Source organism: Acinonyx jubatus, chromosome E2 (genome assembly GCF_027475565.1).
Source record: "Acinonyx jubatus isolate Ajub_Pintada_27869175 chromosome E2, VMU_Ajub_asm_v1.0, whole genome shotgun sequence".
In the NCBI taxonomy this organism is placed as follows: Eukaryota; Metazoa; Chordata; class Mammalia; order Carnivora; family Felidae; genus Acinonyx; species Acinonyx jubatus.
Window position 1 is genome coordinate 6,543,437 of NC_069396.1, and position 24,979 is coordinate 6,568,415.

General features: G+C 43.6%; 1 protein-coding gene and 1 long non-coding RNA gene across 6 annotated transcripts in view; one reads left to right on the forward strand and one right to left on the reverse strand.

The window, feature by feature from the left end:
* The window catches only part of LOC128313267 (uncharacterized), a 68,383-nt gene that overhangs the window by 8,824 nt on the left and 34,580 nt on the right, over positions 1-24,979 (forward strand). The window lies entirely within an intron of this gene.
* The window catches only part of PLCG2 (phospholipase C gamma 2), a 152,607-nt gene continuing 140,617 nt past the window's right edge, over positions 12,990-24,979 (reverse strand). For all 4 annotated transcript variants that reach the window (XM_027076280.2, XM_027076281.2, XM_027076282.2 and 1 more), the window contains 2 exons: positions 14,583-14,767; positions 12,990-13,324 (listed from right to left, as the gene is read on the reverse strand). In XM_027076280.2, the coding sequence (XP_026932081.1) occupies positions 13,282-13,324; positions 14,583-14,767 (228 nt within the window). In that variant the 3' untranslated portion in view covers positions 12,990-13,281. The remainder of the gene's footprint in view (positions 13,325-14,582; positions 14,768-24,979) is intronic.

Consider the following 24,979-nt stretch of genomic DNA (forward strand, 5'->3'; position numbering starts at 1 on the left):
AGCAGGCTCTGCACTGTCAGCATGGAGCCTGATGTAGGGCTCGAACTCATGAACTGTGAGGTTGAACTAGGGAAGAGGTGAACAACATTAGGGAGAGATCAGGAACTTTCAGGGAGGCAGCCTGCAGCTGCAAGTAGAGGCAGAAGAAGCTTTGAGGTTTGGAGGGAAAAAAAAAAAAAAAAAAGATAAACACATTCCACACCTGCCTGGGCTATGTTGCATGCATGGAGTCTCATAAACTTTGTGATAAGGTCCCAATAAAAAGTCAGGGACAAAATTCCTCAGTGGCTACCCAGTTGGGACGTCCCCTCACTCTTGAGAGCCTTATACTTTCCCTCAGTAAACTCTATCGCTGTACTCTCTGTTGTCCACAAGATTCATTCTTCGTCTCCATGAAGGACCAGCGTCCTCCCACCTTCCTGTAACAAGATCATGACCTTAGCCAAAATCAAGAGTCAGACGCTTAATGGACTGCGTGACCCAGGCGTTCCAGTTACATAGTAGTTTTAATTTTGATGTTAAAATAATCCATCTTTTTGGCTGGTTTTTTTTTTTTTTTTTTTTTTTTTTGGTAAGCGTTTGTGAAACTCCCAATGTGAAGGGAAAAAAAATTATTAAATTTTTTTAATGTTTATTTTTGAGAGAGAGAGCAAGGGGGGGGGCAGGAGAGAGGGAAACACAGAATCCATAGCAGGTTCCAGGCTCTGAGCTGTCAGCACAGAGCCCGACATGGGGCTCAAACTCATGAACCATGAGATCATGACCTGAGCTGAAGTCGGAGGCTTAACTGACTCAGCCACCCCTGGCGCCCCTCCATGTGACTTTTGAAAGAAGCTTATAAAGTTCTGTGAAAATGTTCCCTTCAGCTTTGTCTTCTCCCACAAACATAGGTGCTCCACTTGGAGCCACCTGCAGCCCTGCCCCGACCCACGGTCCTTAGGGGCTGCTGACCTATATCCTCCCTCCCTGGGTACTCAGAGGGCAGCGGGTGTACCTTCCATTAGATCCGTGAAGACTGGAATGGGCAGTTGTAAATAAATGCCTGTGGCTTTTGATGTGAACCCTTAAAAAAATCCCAAGTACAAGTGGACCCCTAGGGTTCAAACTCAGGTTGTTCAAGGGTCAACTGTAGTTCTCTGAACGTCCCTCCAGGCCCCGCCCCCCCCCCAATGGCTTGGTCAATATTTGTAAATGTGCTTAAACAAAAGCTGTATTCTCTGGGTGCAAAGTTCAGAGTGTGTTTGTAGGAGCATATGTGTGCACTTGATCAACCTTGTGAACTTGTGTTCAGATCCTCTTTGTCCTTTGTTACCTTGAGCTATAGTTTTCTCAAGAGAGGACTTTTTCTCCCCAACCATAACTGTGAACTTGTTTTTCCTCCCCTAATCTGCTTTACACTTTTCAGAGCTATGTTGTGACAAGCATCAAAGTTTTTGTCTATAGCAGTTTGTTGGGGTAGTATTGTTAACATATACAGTGTTACTGTTAGTGGTCCCTACCTTGCACTGTAATTTATCTGATACTAACAAGGCTACTCCAGCTGTGTTTTTTATGAGAATTTGCCTGGTACCTCTTTTTATATAACCTTGTTTTTCTTTTCTTGTTTTTGAAAATAAAATTGAAGTGAAATGAGAGAATAATATATATTGATGCACAATAAACAAACCTTTTAAAAAATTTTGTAAAGAGTGGGGAAGAGTTTTATTCGAGCCCAAGTTAGGACAGCTCACAATCTTCACAAAGAGTATACTCCAGGGAACATTAGGTGTAGGGTTCTATATGTTTTGTTTGGTTTTACACAGAGTTACAAATCATCATGAGCAAGGACATTTCAGAAAGTTACAGACTTTATCTTAGGTTTTCAGTGTGTGAAAGGCTATAGACTTTAATCTTAGGGGAACCAGGGAGGTTCGTGTGGGTGGTTTTTTAGCTTTGTATTTGGAATGCTTTATTTTTGTTTATTATTATTCTTTAAGGAAGCAGATCTACAACCTGTGCTCTGAGCAGAAATAGAGCCCATGCTTTGAGGTTTTGCTGAGTCATTTGGACTCTGGTAAACGTTAGAGCACAGCTTCCTTGGGCCCAGGAGCTGGGCTCACAAACATTAAAAGTTGAAAATTTGCTTTTTCATATAATGGTGTTTTCTCCCTACCCAGAATTATTAGCTTCTAACATTCTGTACTCTTTCTTTTAGTTTTCATCTCCCTTGGTCTCCTTCCCTCCCTCCTTCTGATTCCTCTCCCCTCCCCCACCCCATCCTTTCCCTGGCTCTCTCCCTTATTTTTCATTATTACTTATTCTTCTATTTAAGTGGTTAGCCATGTATCCAGTTTTGGTAGAGAAAGTGCATTTTTACATTTGTGCCAAACAGAGCAACACTTTCAGTGTTTCAAAGAGAAATAAAATATATAACAGAGCTAAAACTTTGCCTGTTGCTGTCCTATCACCTTCGCCTTCCCCACTAACTCCATCTTCATTTTGACTGAAAAAAATTTTTTTAATTTAATGTTTATTTCGAGAGAGAGACAGAGCATGAGCAGGGGAGGCACAGAAAGAGAGAGGGAGACACAGAATCTGAAGCAGACTCCAGGCTCTGGTAGGTCAGCACAGAGCCTGATGCGGGGCTCGAACTCATGAACCGTCAAATTATGACCTGAGCCAAAATCAGACACTCAAATGACTGAGCCACCCAGGCACCCTGTGGTGGGATTCTCGCACAGACAGTCAGGACACTGAGGCTCTTCTTGCCAGAAAGCAACTTTATTCGTGCTGGCACTGCTCCTTGGGTTTGTACCCAAAGAACTGAGCTCCAAAGGCCACGTGGTGTAGGTTTTTTTTTTTAAATGTATTTCCTACTTCTTTGTCTCCCGTGTGTGGTAATACATACAAACATGCAGTCTGATTAAGTAGTCTCATGTTACAAGGTCGTGAGGGAAGTTGTCGCGTAGGCGCATAGCCAGTTTACCCTGAGGTTTGTTTTTTTTTCTTTTTCTTTCCTTGGGGAGGGGACCCTACCACAGCCCCTTGTCTTGACTTTTAGATGTTCCTTTCAGTGCATTTTTGTGCTTTTACCTATCCATTTGTACGTCTGCTTTAAAACTTCATTTAAATGGTATCAGTGGATGTGCTTTGCTCTGCATTCTGCTTTCTTCAAACAATAGTGTTCAAATGTGTCCATGTTCTGTTTGTGTTATACCCCATTCTGTTTCATCCACTTATTCTAGCCCATCTTAAAACTATCCTACGGTTTCCTGTGTGTCCTTCTACTAATTTCTGTTATTCCGTTTTGTTCCTTTGCTACATTTGTGTTTCTAGCTTCTTTCACTCAACTTGTGGTTGTGTGATCCACCCGTGTTGCTACACGTTGTCATAGCTCAGTCATTTGTCACCACTGTATGCGCTCCATGTGTAAACACACACAGCTCACCAATTCAGCAGATGGGCAGTGGGACTCATCTGTTTTTGACTCTTGTGAATGACAGTACTGTGGACGCTCTGGAACATGCCTTTTGGTAGGTATATGTTTAGGAGTAGAGTTGCTGGGTCATCGGGTATGCGTGTGGTTAACGTGGCAGAGAGGGTCAGATGTCTTTATAATGTGATTTTGTCCCACACAACAAGCACTGTACCATTTGCTCTGTGTTCTTGCCAACAGTTGGTAGTGTTGACAGCTTTTTAAATTTTTGCCACTCTAATAATTGTGTAGTGGTATTTTATTGTGGTTTTAATTTATGTGTTCTTATGAATAATGAGTGCGTGTCTTTTTATATACTTACCAGTCATTTGATTTTTTTTTATGTTTATTTTTGAGGGGGAGGGGTGGAGAGAGAGAGAGAGGGAGTGCTTAAGCGGGGAAAAGCAGAGGGACAGAGACACAGAATCTGAAGCAGGCTCCAGGCTGTCAGCACAGAGCCCGACGTAGGCCTCGAACTCACACTTAGGAGCCGTGAGATCGTGACGTGAGCTGAAGTCAGACGCCTAATCGACTGAGCCACCCAGGCGCTCCTGCTTATCAGCCATTTGGTTATACTCTTGTAAGTTGCTCATTCATGAAACCTGCCAATTTTTTTTTTTTTCCTAATGAATTATCTTTTTCTTACTGGTTTGGAGGGATGGAATCCTCTTGTGACTGAGGTTCTTTGTCAGTTGTGTTATTGCAAATACCGTCTTCTGTCCTGTGGCTGCCCTTTCTGCTTTCCTGATTGCATCTCCGGATGAACACTGGTTGTCAACTTCAGTGGAGACTAATTCAGTGGTCTTCCTTGAGGGTTGGTGCTTTGGCTGCTTTGCCAAAGCAGCTTTTCCCTCTCCAAGGCTGTGAATACCTTCTAGAAATGCTATTGTTTTATCTTTTACTTTTTTTTAAAGTTTATTTACTTTGAGAGAGAGAGAGAGAGAGAGCACTCAAGCAGGGGAAGGGCAGAGAGAAGGAGAGAGAGAATCCCACGTAGGCCCTGCACTGTCAGTGCAGAGCCCGATTCGGGGCTCCATCCCATGAACTGTGAGATCAGGACCTGAGCTGAAATCAAGAGTCTGATGCTCAACCGACCAAGCCACCCGGGCTCCTCTTAGGCTTTACATTTTCATCTATCGTCTTAATTAGACTTGATTTTTGTGTGTGGTATAAGGTGGGCGGGTCAGGTTTCATGTCCATTGGTGGTGCTAAATAAACTTGCTTAATCGATACAAACGTGGAAAAACTGGTTGATATCCATAGGCAGTGAGCACTTGAATCTCCACTGGACATAATTTGCATGGCTGTGGACAACATTCATCTGAGCTGCAATGTGAAGTGTAGAGTCAGGTGACCTGGCCATCTGATAGACTATGTCTGTATCGTTCTTTGAATTCTTAGAATCGGTAGCAACACTGGTTTCCTTGTTCATTTATGAGTTAGATAAATTTTCGCCATGTGTTCATTTTATATTTTAATGAGAGTTCTGTCTACAAAAGATATGTTAGCAGTTCTTTGACTTTGCTTTTTGCTACTCCTTGTTCATCTTCTAAAGACTTTTTTTAATGTTTATTTATTTTTGAGACAATGCGAGACACAGAGTACAAGCAGTGGAGGGGCAGACAGAGGGAGACACAGAATCCGAAGCAGGCTCCGGGCTCTGAGCTGTCGACACAGAGCCCGACGCGGGGCTCGAACTCATGAACCGTGAGATCATGACCTGAGCTGAAGTCGGACGCTTAACTGACCGAGCCACTCAGGCGCCCCTCCTTGTTCATCTTCTAAATGCAGTGGAGGGAGGAGTCATCACAGTGGAGAAGGAGGGGGCCTGAAGTTCCCTCGTCCCTCACACACAGCAATATTGAGTATTAGAATTCCAGGAATCTGGGCTGCAGAGTGACAGAAACATCTCCAGGGGCCCACGGGGACAACTTGGTGGGCCATAGGTGTGGGATTGCAAACTGGGAGAGAAAAAATGTGTGGCATAGGCTCTGGGGGGGATCCTCTTCTGTGGAGGGACAAAAGGAAGAGAAAGAGAGGCTGTGGAAGTGTAGCACTGTATTTGTACAAGAGAAAAACCTCTCTGGGCCACGGACCTGAGAACAGAAAAAAAATGGAGACAGAACCAATTTCTAGCTTGTTAAACGGCCTCAGGAGTGATGAATCAGGGTTGTGGGACTTACTCTGGACTGGGGCCCAGTAAAATCATGCCATCAAAGTCTTGCTGTGCTGATGTTACCTTATCTAGTTATTAGTTTGTTTGATGTCTTCCTCCACTAAAATTAAGATTCACGAGGGCAGAGACCTTGTCTGTCCTTACGGCCCGTTGTTTCTCAAGTGTGCCAATACCAGGAGGCACAGAGAACTCCCTTCACAGTCAACACAAACAGGCCAACACCATGACATATCATAGTGAAACTGGCAAAATACAAAGGTAAAGAGAGAATTCTGAAAGCAGCTAGGGACAAACAGGTCTTAACCTACAAGGGAGACACATAAGGGTAGTAGCAGACCTGTCCACTGAAAGTTGGCAGTCCAGAAGGGAGTGGCAAGAAATAGTCAACGTGCTGAATAGGAAAAATACGCAGCCAAGAATCCCTTATCCAGCAAGGCTGTCATTCAGAATAGAAAGAGAGATAAGGGTTTTCCCAGACAAACAAAAATCGAGGAGTTCATGACCACTCAAACAGCCCTGCAGGAGATCCTAAGGGGGACTCTGTGAGTGGAACCCTGCAAGGGACCAGAGACATCACCACAAGCACGAGAAAGAATGAAACCTACAGATAACACAATGACCCTAAATCCGTATCTTTCAATAATCACTCTGAATGTAAATGGACTAAATGCTCCAACCAAAAGACACAGGGTATCAGAATGGATAGAAAACCAAGATCCATCTATATGGTCAACAAGAGACTCATGTTAGACCTGAGAACCCCTGCAGATTGAAAGTGAGGGGATGCAGAACCATCTATCATGTTACTAGATATCAAAAGAAAGCTGGAGCAGCCATACTTCTATCAAACGAGATTTTAAACCAAAGACTATAACAAGAGATGAAGAAGGGCATTATATCATAATTAAGGGGTCTATCCATCAAGAAGAGCTAACAGTTGTAAATGTTTATGCCCCGACTTGAAAGAACCCAAATATATAAATCAACTAATCACAAACATAAGCAATCTTACTGATAACAATACAGTAATTGTAGGAGAATTTAATACTCACAGCAATGGACAGATCATCTAGGCAGAAAATCAATAAAGAAACAATGGCCTTGAATGATACACCGGACCAGATGGACTTGACAGATATATTCAGAACTTTTCATCCAAAAGCAGCAGAATACACATTCTTCTCGAGTGCACATGTAACAATCTCAAAAATAGATCACATACTGAGTTGCAAAACAGCCCTCAATAAATATAAAAGAATTAAGGTCATACCATGCATATTTTCAGATCACAATGCTGTGAAACTTGAAACCAACCAGAAATCAAGAAAAATTTTGTAAAGCCTCCAAATGCATGGAGGTTAAAGAACATCCTGCTAAAGAATGAATGGGTCAACCAGGCAATTAAAGAAGAAATTAAAAAACATAGGGAAGCAAATGACAATGAAAACACAACAGCCTAAACCAGCATTTGATCCTGTCAGTAGATGCAGAAAAAGCCCAAACCCTTTGGGACGCAGCAAAAGAAAAACCAACAAATAATCCATTGAAGAAATGGGCGGAAGACATGAATAGACACTTTTCCAGAGAAGACATCCAGATGGCCAGCAGGCACATGAAATGATGCTCAACATCACTCCTCATCGAGGAAATACAAATCAAAACCACACTGAGATACCACCTCACGCCGGTCAGAGTAGCTAAATCAGGAGACTGTAGATGCTGGAGAGGATGTGGAGAAACGGGAACCCCCCTGCACTGTGGGCGGGAATGCAAACTGGTGTAGCCGCTCTGGAAAACAGTGTGGAGGTTCCTCAAAAAATTAAAAATAGTGCTCGTAGAGGGTCATAGGGTAATTCTACTAGGAATTTATCCAAAGGATACAGGAGTTCTGATTCCTAGGGGCACATGTACCCCAATGTTTCTAGCAGCACTTTCAACAATAGCCAAATTATGGGAAGAGCCCACATGTCCATCACCTGATGAATGGATGAAGAAGATGTGGTTTATATATACAATGGAATACTACTTGGCAATGAGAAAGAATGAAATCTTGCCATTTGCAACAATGTGGATGGAACTGGAGGGTATTATGCTAAGTGAAATAAGTCAGAGAAAGACAGATATTGTGTCACTCATATGGAATCTGAGAAACTTAACAGCAGGCAGGGGAGGGAAAGGAAAAAAATAGTTTCAAACAGAGAGGGAAGCAAACCATAAGAGATTCTACACACAGAACAAACAGGGTTGATGGGGGGAGGGGAGAGGGGGAAATGGGTGATGGGCATTGAGGAGGGCCCTTGTTGGGATGAGCACTGGGTGTTGTCTGTAAGCAATGAATCATGGGAATCTAGTCCCAAAACCAAGAGCACATTGTATACATTGTATGTTAGCTAGCTTAGCAATAAATTATATTTTAAAAATAAATAAATAAAAGTAGGCCAAATCAAAAGTTCTTTTAGAAAGAAAAAAAATGCAGGGGTTTGTCATAGGCTGTTCTGAAGTTTTTGGATGAGTGTGACTCATGCAGTCAGTGGCTAAGGGTTGGGAGTAGGACAATCTTAGGATATACAACATGGTGTCCTATGCACCATGCATCCTTGGCAAGAAAATAGAATGGCTGATAATTCTAACATGCCCTGTCACTTAGTTTAGACGTACAGGTGCTTATACAGGTGCTCATTGTCCCTTTAACACCAAATGTTCTTCCAAAGACTGACAAATTAAAGACTGGTCATGTATTGTATAAACTTGGGTTTTTACATGGAGTGATTTTTTGCTGTAAGGAAGATAGATCAGTAACCTAGAGAAAAGTGTAACAGGTTAGAAAAACACATTTTAAAAAATGATCATTGTACCTATCTCATGGCTGAAGTGTTTACTGTATTATAGGGGAGGAGAAAAGTGAATAGAATTAAGAAAAAAAAGAAAAAAAAAAGTCCTGAGCAGATTGCTGTATTCACTTAGACCAAATTTTTATTTTTTAAAAATGCAATACAGCCATTTAATTTTCACATTAACAATAGCCAGTATTTGCGTGACTCATTCACATGATTTTTTATGTACACACAAGCACACACTGTTTATATAAAAAATAAATTATGGCTTTATTAATGAAAAACAAGTTTACAAATGTAGCTTTTAAAAGCCTATTGGAAAATAAGAAATGTGGAAATTTCTGAGAGACAGGGTCACTGAAGCAGGGTCTCTTTGAGCAGAAAATATTTCAGAAAGGAAAGGGCCTGAGACAAATCTTTAAATGTTTTTCAAATGCCAGTTTTGTCATTCTGCATATTTCTTAATCTATTTAGCTTTCCGTTGGCCAGGGTGTGGCTTTTTAGGATTGTCTGAAAAAAGTTAGCAGTCACCCAAGTTGAAAGTTAACTTCATTCACTTAAAAGTTAAAAGGACTAAGGCCCCCTTTAGCCATCCTTCTTCGTTCTAAGTGCAATGTGTCATTTAGTGGCCTTAGATCAAGCATCTTAAAATTGATGGCTCAGAGACCTCTCCAGTGAATTTTGTAAATCTGAGTATCCCCCTGCACATTTCTACACTGTTGGCTAAAATTGTCCATCATAAATAGTTGGAAAGGATCTGAGTTGCCAATGGATTGTAGATACTGCATCTTTACATAAAATGGTTACATTCCTCTCAGTTTAGAGGTTCTAAATATAGTAGTTGATAGGTACTGTCGCCCGTTCAAAAAAATTACATGAATAGCAATTTTTAATGGTAGGAAACACCATACTTTTTCCTTTTACTCCTTGAATTTGCATTTTTATTCTATTTCCCTTCAACATTTAAAAAAAATTTTTTTTAATGTTTTTTTTTTTTTGAACTTATTTTTGAGACAGAGAGAGACAGAGCATGAACAGGGGAGGGACAGAGAGAGGGGGAGACACAGAATGGGAAGCAGGCCCCAGGCTCCGAGCCTTCAGCCCAGAGCCCGACACGGGGCTCCAACCCACGGACAGCGAGATCGTGACCTGAGCTGAAGTCGGACGCTTAAGTGACTGAGCCACCCAGGTGCCCCTCAACATTTTAGCCTAATGAGATATACACGTAAACATACGTATACTTTTTTTTTAAAGTAGGTTTCATGCCCAGCACAGAACCTAATGCGGGCTTGAACTTGTGACCCTGATGATATCAAGACCTGAGCTGAGATCAAGAGTTGGATGCTTAACCGACTGAGCACCTGGGCTCCCCTAATGATTTCTGTCTTTTATGTTGGTTGTTTGCATATTTGTAACAAAGTTAGATAATATCCTATAGTCATAAGGCTCTGTGTATTTGAAACTTTCTTCTGGATTGAACTTGATCAATAAACAACGTACAAATTTTAGTAAATTATTACACTTAGTAAAATTTCATTGGCAATGTATCACTTAATGTTGAAAGCTTTGCCCCCCACCCCAGTCATTTTGTTCCTGCATAGATGAGTGTTACCTTTGTTAGAATGGCCACAATATGCATTCTGTTCCCCCTTACCAATTTTATTTATGGAAGTCGTGGCAATCCTTTTTTGCATAGATAAGGAGACAGGGAACAGAAGGAGATTTGTGGTAGCATGCTAGCTGAATTCTTCCAAGTCCTTTGGAATTACATGCGAAAATACCCAAGAAATCTTGGGTGTTCCTTTAAATTTATTGAAATGAAAGAATTGAGAGCCACCCGAATCACAGAAGGATTTGTACCCTATTGTTAAGAGGCTTTCACTTTCCGAACACTCGTATTTTGAATTTTCTACCTTGAGTCATGCTCTACTGTTTAAGACTGTGGGGAAAGAGAGGTTTTCTTTTGTGAGGAGAGAAAAAGGCATCTTCTGAGTCAGATGAGTCATAAGAAAGAGCAGAATAGGAAGGTAAGGATCTGAAAATTGATCCCCTAAAACTATTTGAGCCTGTGTATGTCTTGGAAGGCTTGGTAGACATTTGGGGGGTAAGGCCAGCCCAGTGTCAAGACCATTGGCCTTGGGGGCTTAAATTTAGATTTTATTTCACTAAGTCTTTAAAGTACATCAATTATTAGATTCTGTCGCTGGCTGCCTTCTAGATGGCCCTCAAATGTGTTGCACTGTGCACTAGCTCCCATGAAATACCCCTTCGCAAAAGGGCTCGGAGATCTAATTTGGGAAGTGTGATATTCTACACCCCTCTTAACTGTGCACTCTAGAATATCCAGGTTTCGCAGCAGAGAAGTGATTTAACTTCGTACCGCCTGAGCGTCCCCAGCTCTAATGATGTAACCAGCATATCCCCCCTTTATCTTTCCACGCAACAGAACTGCCACTCTAAGTAAACGATAAACCCAGAGACATGGTCAAACAACAGCACACGTGCGCACTCGTGGTTCGGGTCCGTCCTGCTGCCGCTGTCTCTCCGGATGCTCCTGTCGCTGCTCTGCTCAGCCTGCACTGGCTGTACTGACTCCATGACCAGCCAGCCCCAGTCTTGGCTGGATAATTTATCCTTAGATTATGTGGCATCTGGGCAGACAAGGGGAAGAGCAGTGATGTCACCTGTGCCCTTCCCTTCTCTGTGTCTTTCCTGTGAGAATCCTAGTATTGCCTCTCTCAGTGAGATTTATGTGTTACTCTGTTAAGGAAAGAATGGGGAAGCCAAAGCAAATGCTCTCTAATGGTGCATCCAAGTCACGGTAGTGCTTAGGAGGAGATGGTTTGAGGGAAAGAGTTCTTCCCAGCATCGTTTATAGCATATCCCTCACTTCACATGGCTGCTTTCTCTCTCTGGGTGTGGCTGGGTATGGATTTTACGCGGCAGCAGCTGAAAAGATGCTTTGTTTCTTCCTTCTGGGCCGCCCGGTCTTCATTTCTTTGACACTAGCAGAAAAGCCATTTTAAGGAGAAAGGGGATCTAGACTTTAAACTGGAGTGAAGTGGAAAGGTTTATTTTTACTCACCCACGAGCTAAAAAAGGGGGACATGATGGAGGCACGAGGGACCTGGAGGTAGGGGTAGGGGTGTGATAATTAGGCTCCAGTGGCCACCTGGCCAATGGCTAACGGAGAAAGGTTACAGAGTCTGAAAATTCCTTCCCTGTAGCACTGAGCTCAGTGCCTTTGCAACTCACCTTTATTCAACGTTGCTTGGACCATTTGCCACCATCAGGAATATTCTCCGCTCAGTTGCTGACTGCCAAATAATTCGGCAACTCCAGTTGGAGGAATCACAGGGTCATGTTGCAAGATAACCGCCCCACCCCTTCAGACTGCTGTCACCTATGCTCCTGGCTTCGGGGAAGGTACAACGTACGTCTTTGAGGAGCTCATGGAGATGTTCCATGCGAGCAGTCACCATGGCTTTCCCCCCACCTCTAGAAATTTTTTTTTACATTGTAGCCCTGACCTTGGGGACAGTGCTTGGTATACTGAAGTGCTGAAAAGCTTTCGTGGGATGAAGGCATAGGGTCTTTTGATGAGATAGAGCCTGGCTGGTTTTAATGTACTTCCCAGCAAGAATACTTGCCTGCTGAGCCTGAATGGGCTTCAAGGACCCAGCTCCAACCTGTAAATCCACCAGGCTCACTGCTCCTGTGTCCTCTCCTGACACATTATTCTTTCCTTGCAATTACCTTTCGCCCAGTCTGACCAAGTTGTGACTTGACTGAGTCATACTGTCCACCTCGACACTATCTTTGTCTTTAAAATGCCGTATTAAATCATCACACTGTACAAATCATTCGATTGTCTATCAAGATGTAGAGGAGTGTCCTCGTGTCCCAGGTGGGTCTGCCTCTTTGGGGATGACTGTGTGTAGGATTTTTTGTAGTTTCCTACAGCTTAAGATTTAGCTCCACAAAGCGGAACAACACAGAGAGCTGAATTCTGATCACCTGTTAAAATCTGTAGCCCATGGAGATCTGCCACCAGCTTGTGAGTGGGCAGAGCAGGGGTGAGTAAGAAGCGAGCCGAGCCTACAGTGGGTCTCTGGTCTCTCCATCAGACTTTGTAAATCAAAGGGGCCCCCACCCTGGTAACGCCAGTCCCAAAGCAAGTTTCCACCACAGACTGGAGCTTGTTCTAACGAACAGAGACCGCACGCCCCAGCCACCTCTCCGGTAGGGCAGCGGGCCTATCGCGAGCACTGCGGCTTTGGTGCTGAGCTGAGTCAGCTGACCTGGGGCAGAGAAGCCGGGCAGAGGTGCAGCGGGGCAAGGGCCACTCGTGGGGCCCAGGGGAAGGCCGAACCGTTTGCCTTTTAGTTACAATCCTTTTCCGAATCTAATTAATTCGTTCCTTACGTATGGGGCTCATCTTCCTCGGAAGTCAATTACTTGGATCCTTAGAGGCTGGACAAGGGTCCTGCTCACTGTACAGGTTGAGCACAGAAGGTCTAACGGATCAAGATTTTCACCGCTTTTATTCAAGGAGGTTGGGAACACGAGAGGCCAAAAAACGAGGAAACACGTTTTTACGATCCTCTATAGAAAATATAAGTTAAGAAATTGTCCAAGATGAAGAAAGGAGCAGGAAGTCACCCCAGCTCATGCCAGGTGGGTCTTCAAAAGTGTCCTCTTGACTCCAGGCTTGATGAGACATCACAGATTAGCAAGTCCCCGGGGTCTGAAGAGAGGACATTCTCCTACACGTGAGCACATGCGGGCACGACACCCTTACACGCGTGCCCCAGGGTCTATGAGTAAAACCTACTGTTGCTAACTCTCTTCTCTCTTAACCTGAAACAAAACAGATTTCACAGTCATCTGTTAGGCTCAGATACAGGCCATGTGTGGAACAGTGTAACCTTTGTCCACGCCCTGCAGGGCATCCGTGGCCTGATGGAACAGGGCTGAGAGGGGGGGTGGGGGGAGAGAGGGGAGGGGGGACTGGGGGAGAGAGGCATGGATAGGGGGACTGGGGGGAGAGAGGGAGGGGGGAGAGGGGGATGGGGGGGCAGGGAGAGGGGGATGGGGGAGAGGGGAGGAGGGACTGGGGGAGAGAGGGAGAGGGGGATGGGAGGGGGGAGAGAGGGGAGGGGGGGACTGGGGGAGAGAGGCGGGGATAGGATTGGGGGGAGAAAGGGAGAGGGGGATGGGGGGGGAAGGGAGAGGAGGACGGGGGGAGGGAGAGGGGGACGGGGGGGGGGGAGAGAGGGGAGGGGGGACTAGGGGGAGAGAGGGAGGAGGGGGAGAGGGGCCTCCCGGCAAGACAGGAACATCTCTGAAACTGGCCTTCCTCACTAGCATTGTGCTGGGGCCGCAGTGCTGGTGGAGTAACAAATATGGGGAAGGAGTCTGTGAGCTGGTTCCCCTTAGAGGCTGTTCCTGGCACTTGCTTCTGGATGGTTCTCCGTAGAGCAGGACTGTCAGGCACACTGCAGGACACTAGGCACACCTGGCCGCCTCCCAGCCCATCTGTAGCACAACCCGAAGCCTCCCCTGGGGATGGGGGTGGGGTTCTGCCCCAGTGCAGAACCAGTGGACGGTGCAAACTTCATAAGGTTCTTTATTTAGAGGGTAGTGGGCATAGTTGATTTTCACTATTAGCGCGACGTCTCCTCCTAGTGGTGACAATTTGACTTAGGGAAGGTGCAGAGGCATAAGATAATTGCTATAAGTGAATTTATATGGCAAAGATCCGGAGGGTCGAGGGACCAAAGGATTCCTTTCTTCCTTTCTTTCTTTTTTTGAATGTCTATTTATCTTAGGAGAGCGTGCGAGCGGGAGAGGGGCGGAGAGAGAGGGAGACACAGCATCTGAAGCAGGCTCCAGGATCCCCCGAGCTGTCAGCACAGAGCCCGACACGGGGCTCGAACGAACCGTGAGATCATGATCTGAGCCGAAGTGGGACGCTTCACCACTTAACTGACTGAGCTACCCAGGCGCCCCCAAAGGGATTTCTAAAGGTGGGGGTGGGAGGGGGCTTTCCTGAAGCCGGACACCCCCCCACCCCGCGTGCCCTGGGGATGTGCGGGTGGGGGAGCGGCTGGCCTACCTCCGGTTGCACTTTTCCTGGTACAGTTGGAGCTGGTTCTCGTTGACGTTGAACTCTTTCACGAGGGCATCCCGGTTGGCATTGCGCAGATTCTGGTGTGTGTCGTACAGGAACAGCTGGTTGTTCAGCTCTTCCTGCCGCCTTCGCAGCTGGCGGCAGGAGGAGTAGAGTTCCTCTTCACTCTCCTGGAGGGAAGGAGCACGTAGCAATGGCGGGGGGGGGCTCCGCATCTTAACAGAGGGCCAAGAGGGAGCAGGAGGCACAGAAGGTTTGCAGCTGGGATTATCCCAGAAAACCACAGGGCCCATTTTCACCAAAGATAAAACTCACAATCATTTATTCCCGTGGAAGCAAGCAGTTTGAAAAACGCTTGTTCACGATGAAGGGTGGCATTGCTGTGAAACGCGGAGTAGTAACTTACACTGGCCCCCGATCCCAGGGCAGGTACATCTGTGCATTCTGCATGGGCTCCTGGTCCCTACCTGAACGCAAAGGGTCTGAGTCGCTGTGTGCCTAACGTGGAACACAGCAGGGAAGGGGGAGAGGTGCCTAAGGGAAGCGGGAGCCAGCACATCACTGAAGCCTTTAAAAAGCGAGGTCACACATTACAACACGGAGGAACCCTGAAAACGTTAAAGAAGCTGGTTCCAAAAGACCACAGCCCTTGATTCCATTTATACGACGTGTCCAGAATAGGTAAATTCATAGAGACAGAAAAGGGGTGGTTGCCTGGGGGGGGGGAGGGGGGGGTGGAGTCAGTGGAGATAGGTAATGAGCAGGAGTTTCTTTTTGGGGGTGATGACAGTGTTCTAAAGTTGATCGTGGTGATGGTTGCACAACTCTGTGAATATAGCAAAAATCAGGGAATTGTCCATCTTAAATGGGTGAATTATATGGTATATGAATCATACCTCAAAGCTGTTATCCTTGCCCCCCACCCCCGGAAAACAAAGATAGAACATAGGTTATGCCCCGCCCCCCCCCCCCCCCCCGGGGATGGCATGTGACTCAGGTCTAGCCAGTAACAATGTCTCATTCCCTCTGCCCACCGCCTGTGAGCATGTGACCCAAGCCAGGCCAATTAGAAGCATCCATGGGACTGTGGTTGGTGCTCTTGGTAAAAAACAAAACAAAACAAAAAAATAAATAAATAAACCAAAAACCAAAACTTTCTCTTCTTGGGGATCAGCTGAAAGAGTGGTGAATGTTTCCAGTGGCTACTGACTCCTTTGCTATGACACACAGAAAGTTGGGAATGAAGTGAAAAGAGAGGGAAACAGAGCTATTGCATGAGCACCTGGATCCAGCCATGACTGAAGCAAAGTCTTCCCTTAAACTCTGCAGTTTTCTTACCCAAAACGTCCCCTCCATTACGCTAAGAAAAAAACCTGTAACAGGAAGGAGTTTGGATTTCAGCATGGGAGAAAGAGGATGTTTTACTTCACTGATTTTTAATTTAAAATTTTAATTTAAGTATGTATTTGACCTACAATATTAGTTTCAGTTGTACAACATAGTGATTTGGCAAATATATGCATTAGGAAATGCTTACCACAGTAAGTGTAGTTACCATCTGTCACCATACAAAGTTATTTCAATATTGACTACATTTACTATGTTGTTCTTTTCATCCCCATGACTTTTAACTGGAAACGCGTACTCTCCATCTTCCGCTGTTCTGCCCGTTCTCCGACTCCCTCCCCACCCCCCACCTTCTGGCAGCTACCAGTTCTGTATACTTGAGTCTATTTCTATTTTGTACGGTTGGTTTGGTTTTTTTAGACTCTACATCTAAGCGACCTCACATAGTATTTGTCATTCTCTAACTTATTTCATGTAACGTGATACCCTCTAGGTCCAGCCATGTTGCTGCAAATGACAAGATGTCATTCTTTTTTATGGCTCAATACTATTCCATTCTATATATATTTTCTTTATCCATTCATCTATCCATAGATGATACTTAGGCTGCTTCCATATCTTGCTTCTTGTAAATAAGGCTACAATAAACACAGGGGTGCATAGATCTTTTTCAATTAGTGTTTTCATTTTCTTTGGATGAATACCAAGAAGTGGGGTTACTGGATTGTATGGTTTTTTTTTTTTTAATTTTTTGAGGAACGTCTGTACTGTTTCCACAGTGGCTGCACCAGTTTGCATTCCTACCAACACAGCCTGAGGCTTTCTTCTTCTCCAAACTCTTGCCAACATGTGCTCCTTCTGTTTTTTGATACTAGTCATTCATTCTGACAGGTGTGAGGTGGTATCTCGTTACGGTATTGACTTGGCATTTCCCTGCTTAGAGATGTTGGGCATCTTTTCATGTATCTCTTGGCCCTCTGTATGTCTTCTTCAGAAAAGTGTCTGTATAGGTCCTCTGCCCATTTTTTAATCAGACTGTTTTTTTGCCGTTGAGTTGTATGAATCCAGGGGTTGCCTTTCGAGTTTTTTAATTTCCTTGGCTGTGCAAAAGCTTTTTAGTTTGATGTAGTCCCGCTTGTTTATTTTTGCTTTTGTTTTCCTTGCCTGAGTAGACAGATCCAGAAAAAATAGCGCTAAGGCCCACGACCAAAGAGTTTACTGCCTGGAGTTTAGGGGTTTTGCGGTTTCAGGTCTTATATTTAGGTCTTTAATTCATTTTCAGTTTATTTTTGTGTATCGTGTAAGGAAGTAGTCCAGTTTCATTCTTTTCCATGTAGCTGTCCAGTTTTAACAGGTTTACTGAAAAGACTTTATCTTCCCCATTGTATATCATTGCCTGCTGTGTCATACGTTAATTGACCATAAAAGCGTGGTTTCATTTCCGGTTTCTCCATTCTGTTCTGTTGATCTTTGTGTCTGCTTTTGTGCCAGTACCATACTGTTTTGGTTATTGTAGCTTTGTGGTAGATCTTGAAATCTGGGATTGTGGTACCTTCACCTTCGTTCGTTCTCAGGACTGCTTTCGCTATTCAGGGTCCTTTGCAGTTCCATACAACTTTCTAGTTTCTGTGAAAAATGCTGTTGGCATTTTGATAGGGACTGCACTGAATATGTAGATTGCCTTGGGTAGTATGGCCATTTTAACAATATTCTTCCAATCTGAGTGTGGTGTAACTGTCCATCTAATTGTGTCATCTTCAGTTTCTTTCATCATTGCCTTACTGTTTCAGCGTAGAGGTCTTCCACCTCCTTGGTTACATTTATTTCTGGATATTTTATTCTTTATGATGTAATTTCCAATAGGATGTTTTCTTAATTTCCCTTTTTGTTAGTTTGCTATTGGTATATAGAAACACCACAGATTTCTATATATTGATTTTGTATCTTGCAACTTAACTCATTTATTCTAATGGGTTTTCTTTTGGTGGAGTTTCTAGGATTTTCTATATATAGTAGCATGCCATCTGCAAAGCTGTACTCCCTTAGCAATCTGGATGCCTTTTTTTTTTTTTTTTAAGAGAGAGCAAGAACAAGCAGGGGAGAGGGGTAGAGGGAGAAAGAGACAGAATCCCAAGCAGGCTTCATGCTCAGTGCGGAGCCTGATATGGGGCTCGATCCCCTGACCCCAGGGTCAGGACCCAGGACCCAGGCACCCCTAACATGGACGCCTTTTATTTTCTTGTCTCATTGCTGTGGCTAGGAATTCCAGTACTGTGTTGTGTAAGAGTCAACACCCTTGTCTTATTCCTGATCTTAGAGGAAAAGCTTTTAGCTTTTCACTGTGGAGTATGATGTTAGTTGTGGGTTTGTATAGATGGGTTTTATTATGTTGAGGTATATATGTTCCCTCTAGACCCACTTGGTTGAGCGTTTTGGTTAATAATGAGTGTTGAATTTTGTCAAATACTTTTTCTGTATCAAGATAATATGATTTTTATCCTTCATTTTATTAATGTGATGTATTACTTTGATTTGTGGATAATTTGTGAACTACCTTGCATCGCTGAAATAAACCCCACTTGGTGGTGAATGGTGCTTTTAATGTATTGTTGAATTCAGTTTTATAATACTTTGTTGAAGATTTTGCATCTGTGTTCCTCAGGGATATTGGTGTGTAATTTCCTTTGTGTGTGTGTGTGTGTGTGTGTGTGTGTGTGTGTGTCTGGTTTTGGTATCAGGATAATTAATGCTGGCTTCATGGAAGGAATTTTGAAGCATTACTTCCTCTTCTATTTTTGGAATAGTTTGAGAAGGATAGGTTGCTACTCTTTTTTAAATGTTTGGTAGAATTCACCTGTGAAGCCATCTGGTCCTGAGCTTTTTGTTTGTTGTGAGTTTTTGGATTGTTGATTCAACTTCATTACAAGGAATCAGTCTATTGTCTATTGTTTTTTCACTCAGTCTCGGAAGATTGCATGTTTCTAGGAATTTATTCGTTTCTTCTAGGTTGTCCAATTTGTTGGTGTATAATTTTTGGTAGTAGCCTTTTATAATCCTTTATCTCTCTGTGGTGTCCATTATAACATTCCCTCTCTGATTTTGAGTCTTCTTTTATTCTTGAGGTATCTGGCTAAAGGCTTATCAATTTTATCTTTTCAAAGAAACAGGCCTTAGTTTCACTGATCAATTTTTGTAGTCTTTATTTCTTACTCTGATCTTTATTATTTCTTTCTTTCTATCAACTTTGGGCTTTGTGTTTTGTTCTTTTTCTAGTTCCTTTAGGTATAAGTTTAGACTGAGATTTTTGTGTTTCTTGAGGTAGAGGCTTGTATTGCCATAAACTTCCCTCTTAGAACTGCTTTTGCTAAATCCCAAAGATTTTGAACTGTTGTGTTTCCGTCTTCATTTGTCTCAAGGTGTTTTCGGATTTCCTCTTTGATTTCTTTGTTGACCCATTGGTTATTTAGTTTCCATGTGGTTGTGTTTATTCCAATTTTTTTTTCTTCTTATAACTGATTTCTAGTTTCATACTATTGTGGTCAGAAAAGATGTTGGGGGGATGCATGGGTGGCTTAGTTGGTTGAGCATTCAACTTCAATAAATTACTTTTTTTTTAGAGTTTTTTTTTAGGTTTTTATTTATTTTTGAGTCAGACACACAGAGCATGAGCAGGGGAGGGGCAGAGATAGGGACACAGAATCTGAAGCGGGCTCCAGGCTCTGAGCTGTCAGCACAGAGCCCGACATGGGGCTCGAACTCACGGAGTGTGAGATCAGGACCTGAGCTGAAGTTGGACATTTAATCGACCACCCAGGCGCCCTGAGCATTCAACTTCAGCTCAGGTCCTGGTCTCACAGCTCATGGGTTCGAGCCCTGCATTGGGGATTCTGTATCTCCCTCCCTCTTCTCTGCCCCTCCCCTGCTCATGCTGTCTCCAAAAAATAAACCAAAACAAAGAGAGAGAGAGAGAAAAAAGAACAAATGTTGGATATGATTTCAGTTTTCTTAAATTTATTGAGACTTGTTTTATGGCGCAAAATGTGATGTATCCTGAAGATTGTTCCATGCCCCTGAAATGAATGTGTATTCTGCTGGTTGTGGATGGAATGTTCTGTATACGTCTGTTAAGTCCATCTGGTCTAATGTGTCATTCAAAGCCACTGTTTCCTCTCTCTTTTTATGTCTGGATAATCCGTTGATTTAGGTGGTGTTTTAAAGTTCTTTACTGTTATTTTATTGTTCATTTCTCCTTTTATGTCTGTTAATACCTGCTTTATGTATTGAGGTTGTCCAATGTTTGGTGCATAGGTGTTTATAACTGTTATGTCCTCTTGTTGGATTGATCCCCTTATCATTATATAATGCCCTTCTTTGTCTTGTTAGTCTTTTTTTTTTTTTAGAAGTATTGCTATTGCAGTTTTTTTTTTTTCACTTCCATTTGCCTGGAGTATCTTTTTCATTCCCTTAACTTTGTGTGTGTCATTACATCTGAAGTGAGTCTTCTGTAGGCAGCATAAAAGATGGATCTTTTTGGGGGGTGACTGGGTGGCTCAGGCGGTTAAGCATCTGACTTCAGCTCAGGTCATGACTTGATGGTTTATGAGTTCCAGCCCCAGGTCGAGCTCTGTGCTGACAGCTCAGAGCCTGGAGCCTGCTTTGGATTCTGTGGCTCCTCCTCTCTCTGCCCCTCCCATGCTCATGCTCTGTCTCTGAATAATAAATCAATGTTAAAAAAAATTTTTTAAGATCTTTTTTTTAAATCAATTCATTCACCCTATATCTTTTTAAAAAATGTTTGTTTCTTTATTTTGGGAGAGAGAAAGAGACAGAGAATCCCAAGGAGGCTCCACTCTGTCAGCACAGAACCTGACATAGGGCTCAATTTCATGACTGTGAGATTACGACCTGAGCCAAAATCAAGAGTTGGAAGCTTAACAGACTGAGTTAACAGGCACCCCTCCTATGTCTTTTGATGAGAACATTTAGTCCATTTACATTTAAAGTAATTATTAAGTACTTATTGCCATCTTGTTGTTTTCTGATTGTTTTTAGAATTCTTCTCGTTCCTTCTTTTTTTGCTTTCTTTGTAATTTGATGACTTTCTTTAGTATTATGCTTGAATTCGTTCTTTTTTGTGTATGTTATAGGTTTTTGATTTGTGATTACCATGAGGTTCACATATGCATCCTGTCTATATAGCAGTCTGTATTAAATTGGTGATCTCTTAAGTTCAAACCAAAGTTTGAACAGTCTAAAACTCCACATCTTATGTATATGACATCATATTTTACATTTTTTTTAATGTTTATTTTGAGAGAGTGTGAGTAGGGGAGAGGACTACAGGGAGGGAGGGAAGGATGGGTGCCGGGGGTTAGGGTTCAGTCTTACAAATGTGAGATCATGAACTATACCAAAATCCAGAGTTGGAGGCTTAACCAGCTGAGCCACCCAGGTGCCACCATTTTACATCTTTTTATTTTGTGTGTCCCTTAACTAATTTTTTTTTTATATATAGTTGATTTTCCTACTTTGTCTTTTAACCTCTGTACTAGCTTTATAAGTGACTGATCTCCTGTCTTTACTACAGGTTTGCTTTTACCAGTGAAGTTTTTCCTTTAATAATTTTCTTCTAGTTATGGGCTGGCTTTTCTTTTCCACGTAAAGAAGTCCCTTGAAGGGCACCTACATGGTTGAGTCAGTTGAGCGTCCTCCTTCTGCTCAGGTCATGATTTCACAGTTTGTGAGATTGAGCCCTGCATCGGGCTCACTGTGTCAGCACAAAGCCCGCTTCGGATCCTCGGTCCCCCACTGTCTGCCCCTCCCCCGCTGGCTCTGTCTCTCTCAAAAGTGAATAAGCATCAAAAAAAAAAAAAAAAGTCCCTTGAACGTTTCTTATAAAGCTGATTTAGTGTTGATGAACTCCTTTAACTTCTGTCTAGAAAACTCTGTCTCTCCTTCCATTCTGAATAACTTGCCAGGTAGAGTGTTCTTGGTTGTAGGGTTTTTTCCTTTTAGCACTTTGAATATATCTTGGAACCACTCCCTCTGGCCTACAGAGTTGCTGCTGAAAAACTCAGCTGACAGCCATATTATGGGGTTTCCCTTGATTGTAACTTTTTGCTTTTCTCTTGCTGATTTTAAAATTCTCTTTATCATTAACCTTTGACATTTTAATTACTGTATGTCTAGACATGGACTTCCTTGGGCTCATCTTATCTAGGGCTCTCTGTGCATCTTGCGCCTGGATGTGTTTCCTTCCGCACCTTAGCAAGGTTTTCAGCTGTTACTTCGTCAAGTTTTCTGCGCTTCTCTCTCTGGGACCCGTATCATGTGGATGTTAGGGTACCTGATTTTCCCAAAGGTCCCTTCACCTATCCTCGTTGTTTTTTATTCTTTTTTCTATGTAGCTTGGATGCTTTCCATTACCCTGCCTTCCACATCACTGATGTCTTGTACATCCTTCAGTCTGCGTTTGAGTCCTTCTAGTAGACTTTTCATTTCAGTTATTGTATTCTTTGCTTTTGGTTGGTTTTTACATTTTCTGTTTTGTTAAAATTCTCCTGGAGGTCGCCCAAACCTGATGAGCATCTTTATGACCATTACTTGAAACTCTTTACCAGGGAGACTGCTAATCTCCATTCCATTGAGTTCTTTTTCTAAGGTTTTATCTTGTTCTCTCATTTGGAATATATTCCTCTGTCTCATTTTGTCTGACTCTCCGTGTTTGTTTCTATGTATTTACGTAAGTCAGCTACATCTCCTGGTCTTGAAAGCAGAGGCTTGACGTAGGTATATCGTGGGGTGCGGTAGTGCAATGGCCCCCGGTCACAAGAACCAGGAGCTCCAGGGGTGTCTCCTGTGTGGGTCTGCATATGCCTTCCTGTTGTGACTGGGCCTGCCTCCCCCTCCCCAGGAGTCAGTTTGGAGGGGCTCCAGTCTGGGCCAAAGCTGCCCCCTGCATGTGGCAGGGTGGTACTTGCGGGGGGTCGGGGGCACCTGCTGGGGTGGGTGGGGTGGGTCTGCCGGGCAATGCCTAGGTGGGGTGAATGGTGTTAGCAAAGTAGATAGAGAGTGTCACAAGTGGCTCCCACCAGCATCCTGCCAGCTGGGCTGCAAGTAAACTGGCATCTACTGGCACTTTGATTCCTAGAGACAACTCCAGATCCTTGGTCTTCCTGCACATGCCCTAAAATTAAGAACTCTCTCGTGTGTCACCCAGGTGCTTTCCAGCTGCTGCCTGCGTGCTGGGCCTCAGACAGTAATACGGCACCATGGCCCTGGAAGAACGGAGTCTGCTTCCTATAGGAAGCAGCTCTCTTCGAGTTGAGCTGCACTGATGTTACGAGCCAGCCGGGGGGTGGAGCGTGGGGGGCTCATCTTCCCAGTGCCTGTCCCCAGGAGTTCCTCACGTGGGGCTCGATTCCCTTGTTCCTCAGGGATCCCCTCTGTGCCTGTGATCTCCTCTCCTGCTTCTGGGCCGCTACACTGGGGGTTTGGTTCCCAGCCTTGTCTCTGTCCCTCTCACCCTTCTTGCTGTGACATTTTCTTAAGTATTTGGCTGCTGACAATCCACTTTGCCAGGCTTCGGGTCATTTTCCGAGTGTTTCATCGTATGTAGTTGTTGTCCCAGTGTGTGCATGGGAGGGGGTGAGCTCACGATCCTCCTCCTACATCATCTTCTGACTGTTGTAAAAGCCTGGCTACTCAGGAGGTCAGGCTGTTGTCGGCTGCTACTACTGATGGAGTAGCTCAAGTGAGACCCTCTGGTGCTAGAAAAACACGCGTCAGTATGCACGAATGGGTTTTTCTTGTCATTTTTACAAAACACAGACTCAGGCCATACCTTGCTCTGCAGATAGTTTCCCCACCCTAACAACCTAACAAAACATCACGGATATCCCCAAGGATAACAGGTACAAGCCTGACTTTGGAGAGTGGGGAGAGCAATGGCGAAGGTTATTCTGGCCCCCTGGGAAAGTACAGAGGAGACAAACAGGATGGTCTTTGCACGGGGAGCGGAGGAGAGGAGGACAATGCTCGTGACTCTCCGAGGCATCATGTGAGGCCCTGGGAAGAGTCACTAATGACCCTACTTAAATTTATGCCTTTCCCCAAGGAGACCTGCTTTCCTTCCTGTTAAGAATAAAGCAGAAAAGAAACTGCACTAACGTCTTAATTGAGCTCTCTTCACCTTGTCTCTACCCAGAATAAAACAATTTCTCTTGCTTTCATGTATATAATGACTTTTGTTCAGGTGAAGTTCAAAATGCACGTCTTCTACTAATACTGCTATGCTCACAGACCCTGATCTCATTTCCTGAATCCCAAAGCATTCATAGCTATGTTCTATCTATATACATATACATATATATACACACACATGTATGTATATATGGAGCACTGGGCACTGAATTATACAACAAACATTCAGAAAAGTATGTAAAACATCTGTACTGTTTAATGAATAACTATAAACAGCTGTGGAGATGCCGAATAGGAAATAGAGCGTTGCCTGCCCCGTGTGCCCTTCCTGATAGAGATTCCCTCCTTCCCTCTCAGAACTTTGGGGTTGTTATTTCCTGGATTTATCTGAGTCTGAGTTTTCACACAAAAATTTAGTCTTTGAAGTCTATATAGTTTTTTCTGTTTTCTAAGGTACTTTACGGATTTCATGGGCCACTAATGCTTCTTGCTTTGTATTCCTTCTGGCTTAAGGACGTCGGTAGTTCTTTTAGCAAAGGTTTATTAGTACTCAGTTGGCTGTCTTGGTAGCTCTGAAAAATACCTTCATGTTGCCCTCACTCTTGAATGGTAATTATCAGGATACAGGACATCTAGAGTTGCAGCTGTGTGTTTTAAGCGTTTTCAAGAGATCCCTTAGTCTTTACGTTGCTGTAGTTATAGAGGGGAATGCTAGTATGGTCTGTCAGTCCTTTACAGAATCCTTTATAGGGAACCTATCTTTCCATTTTTATAATTTTCCCTTTACTCTGGTATTCTGCCTGTAAGAGTCTATATGTGCATCTATATCTATA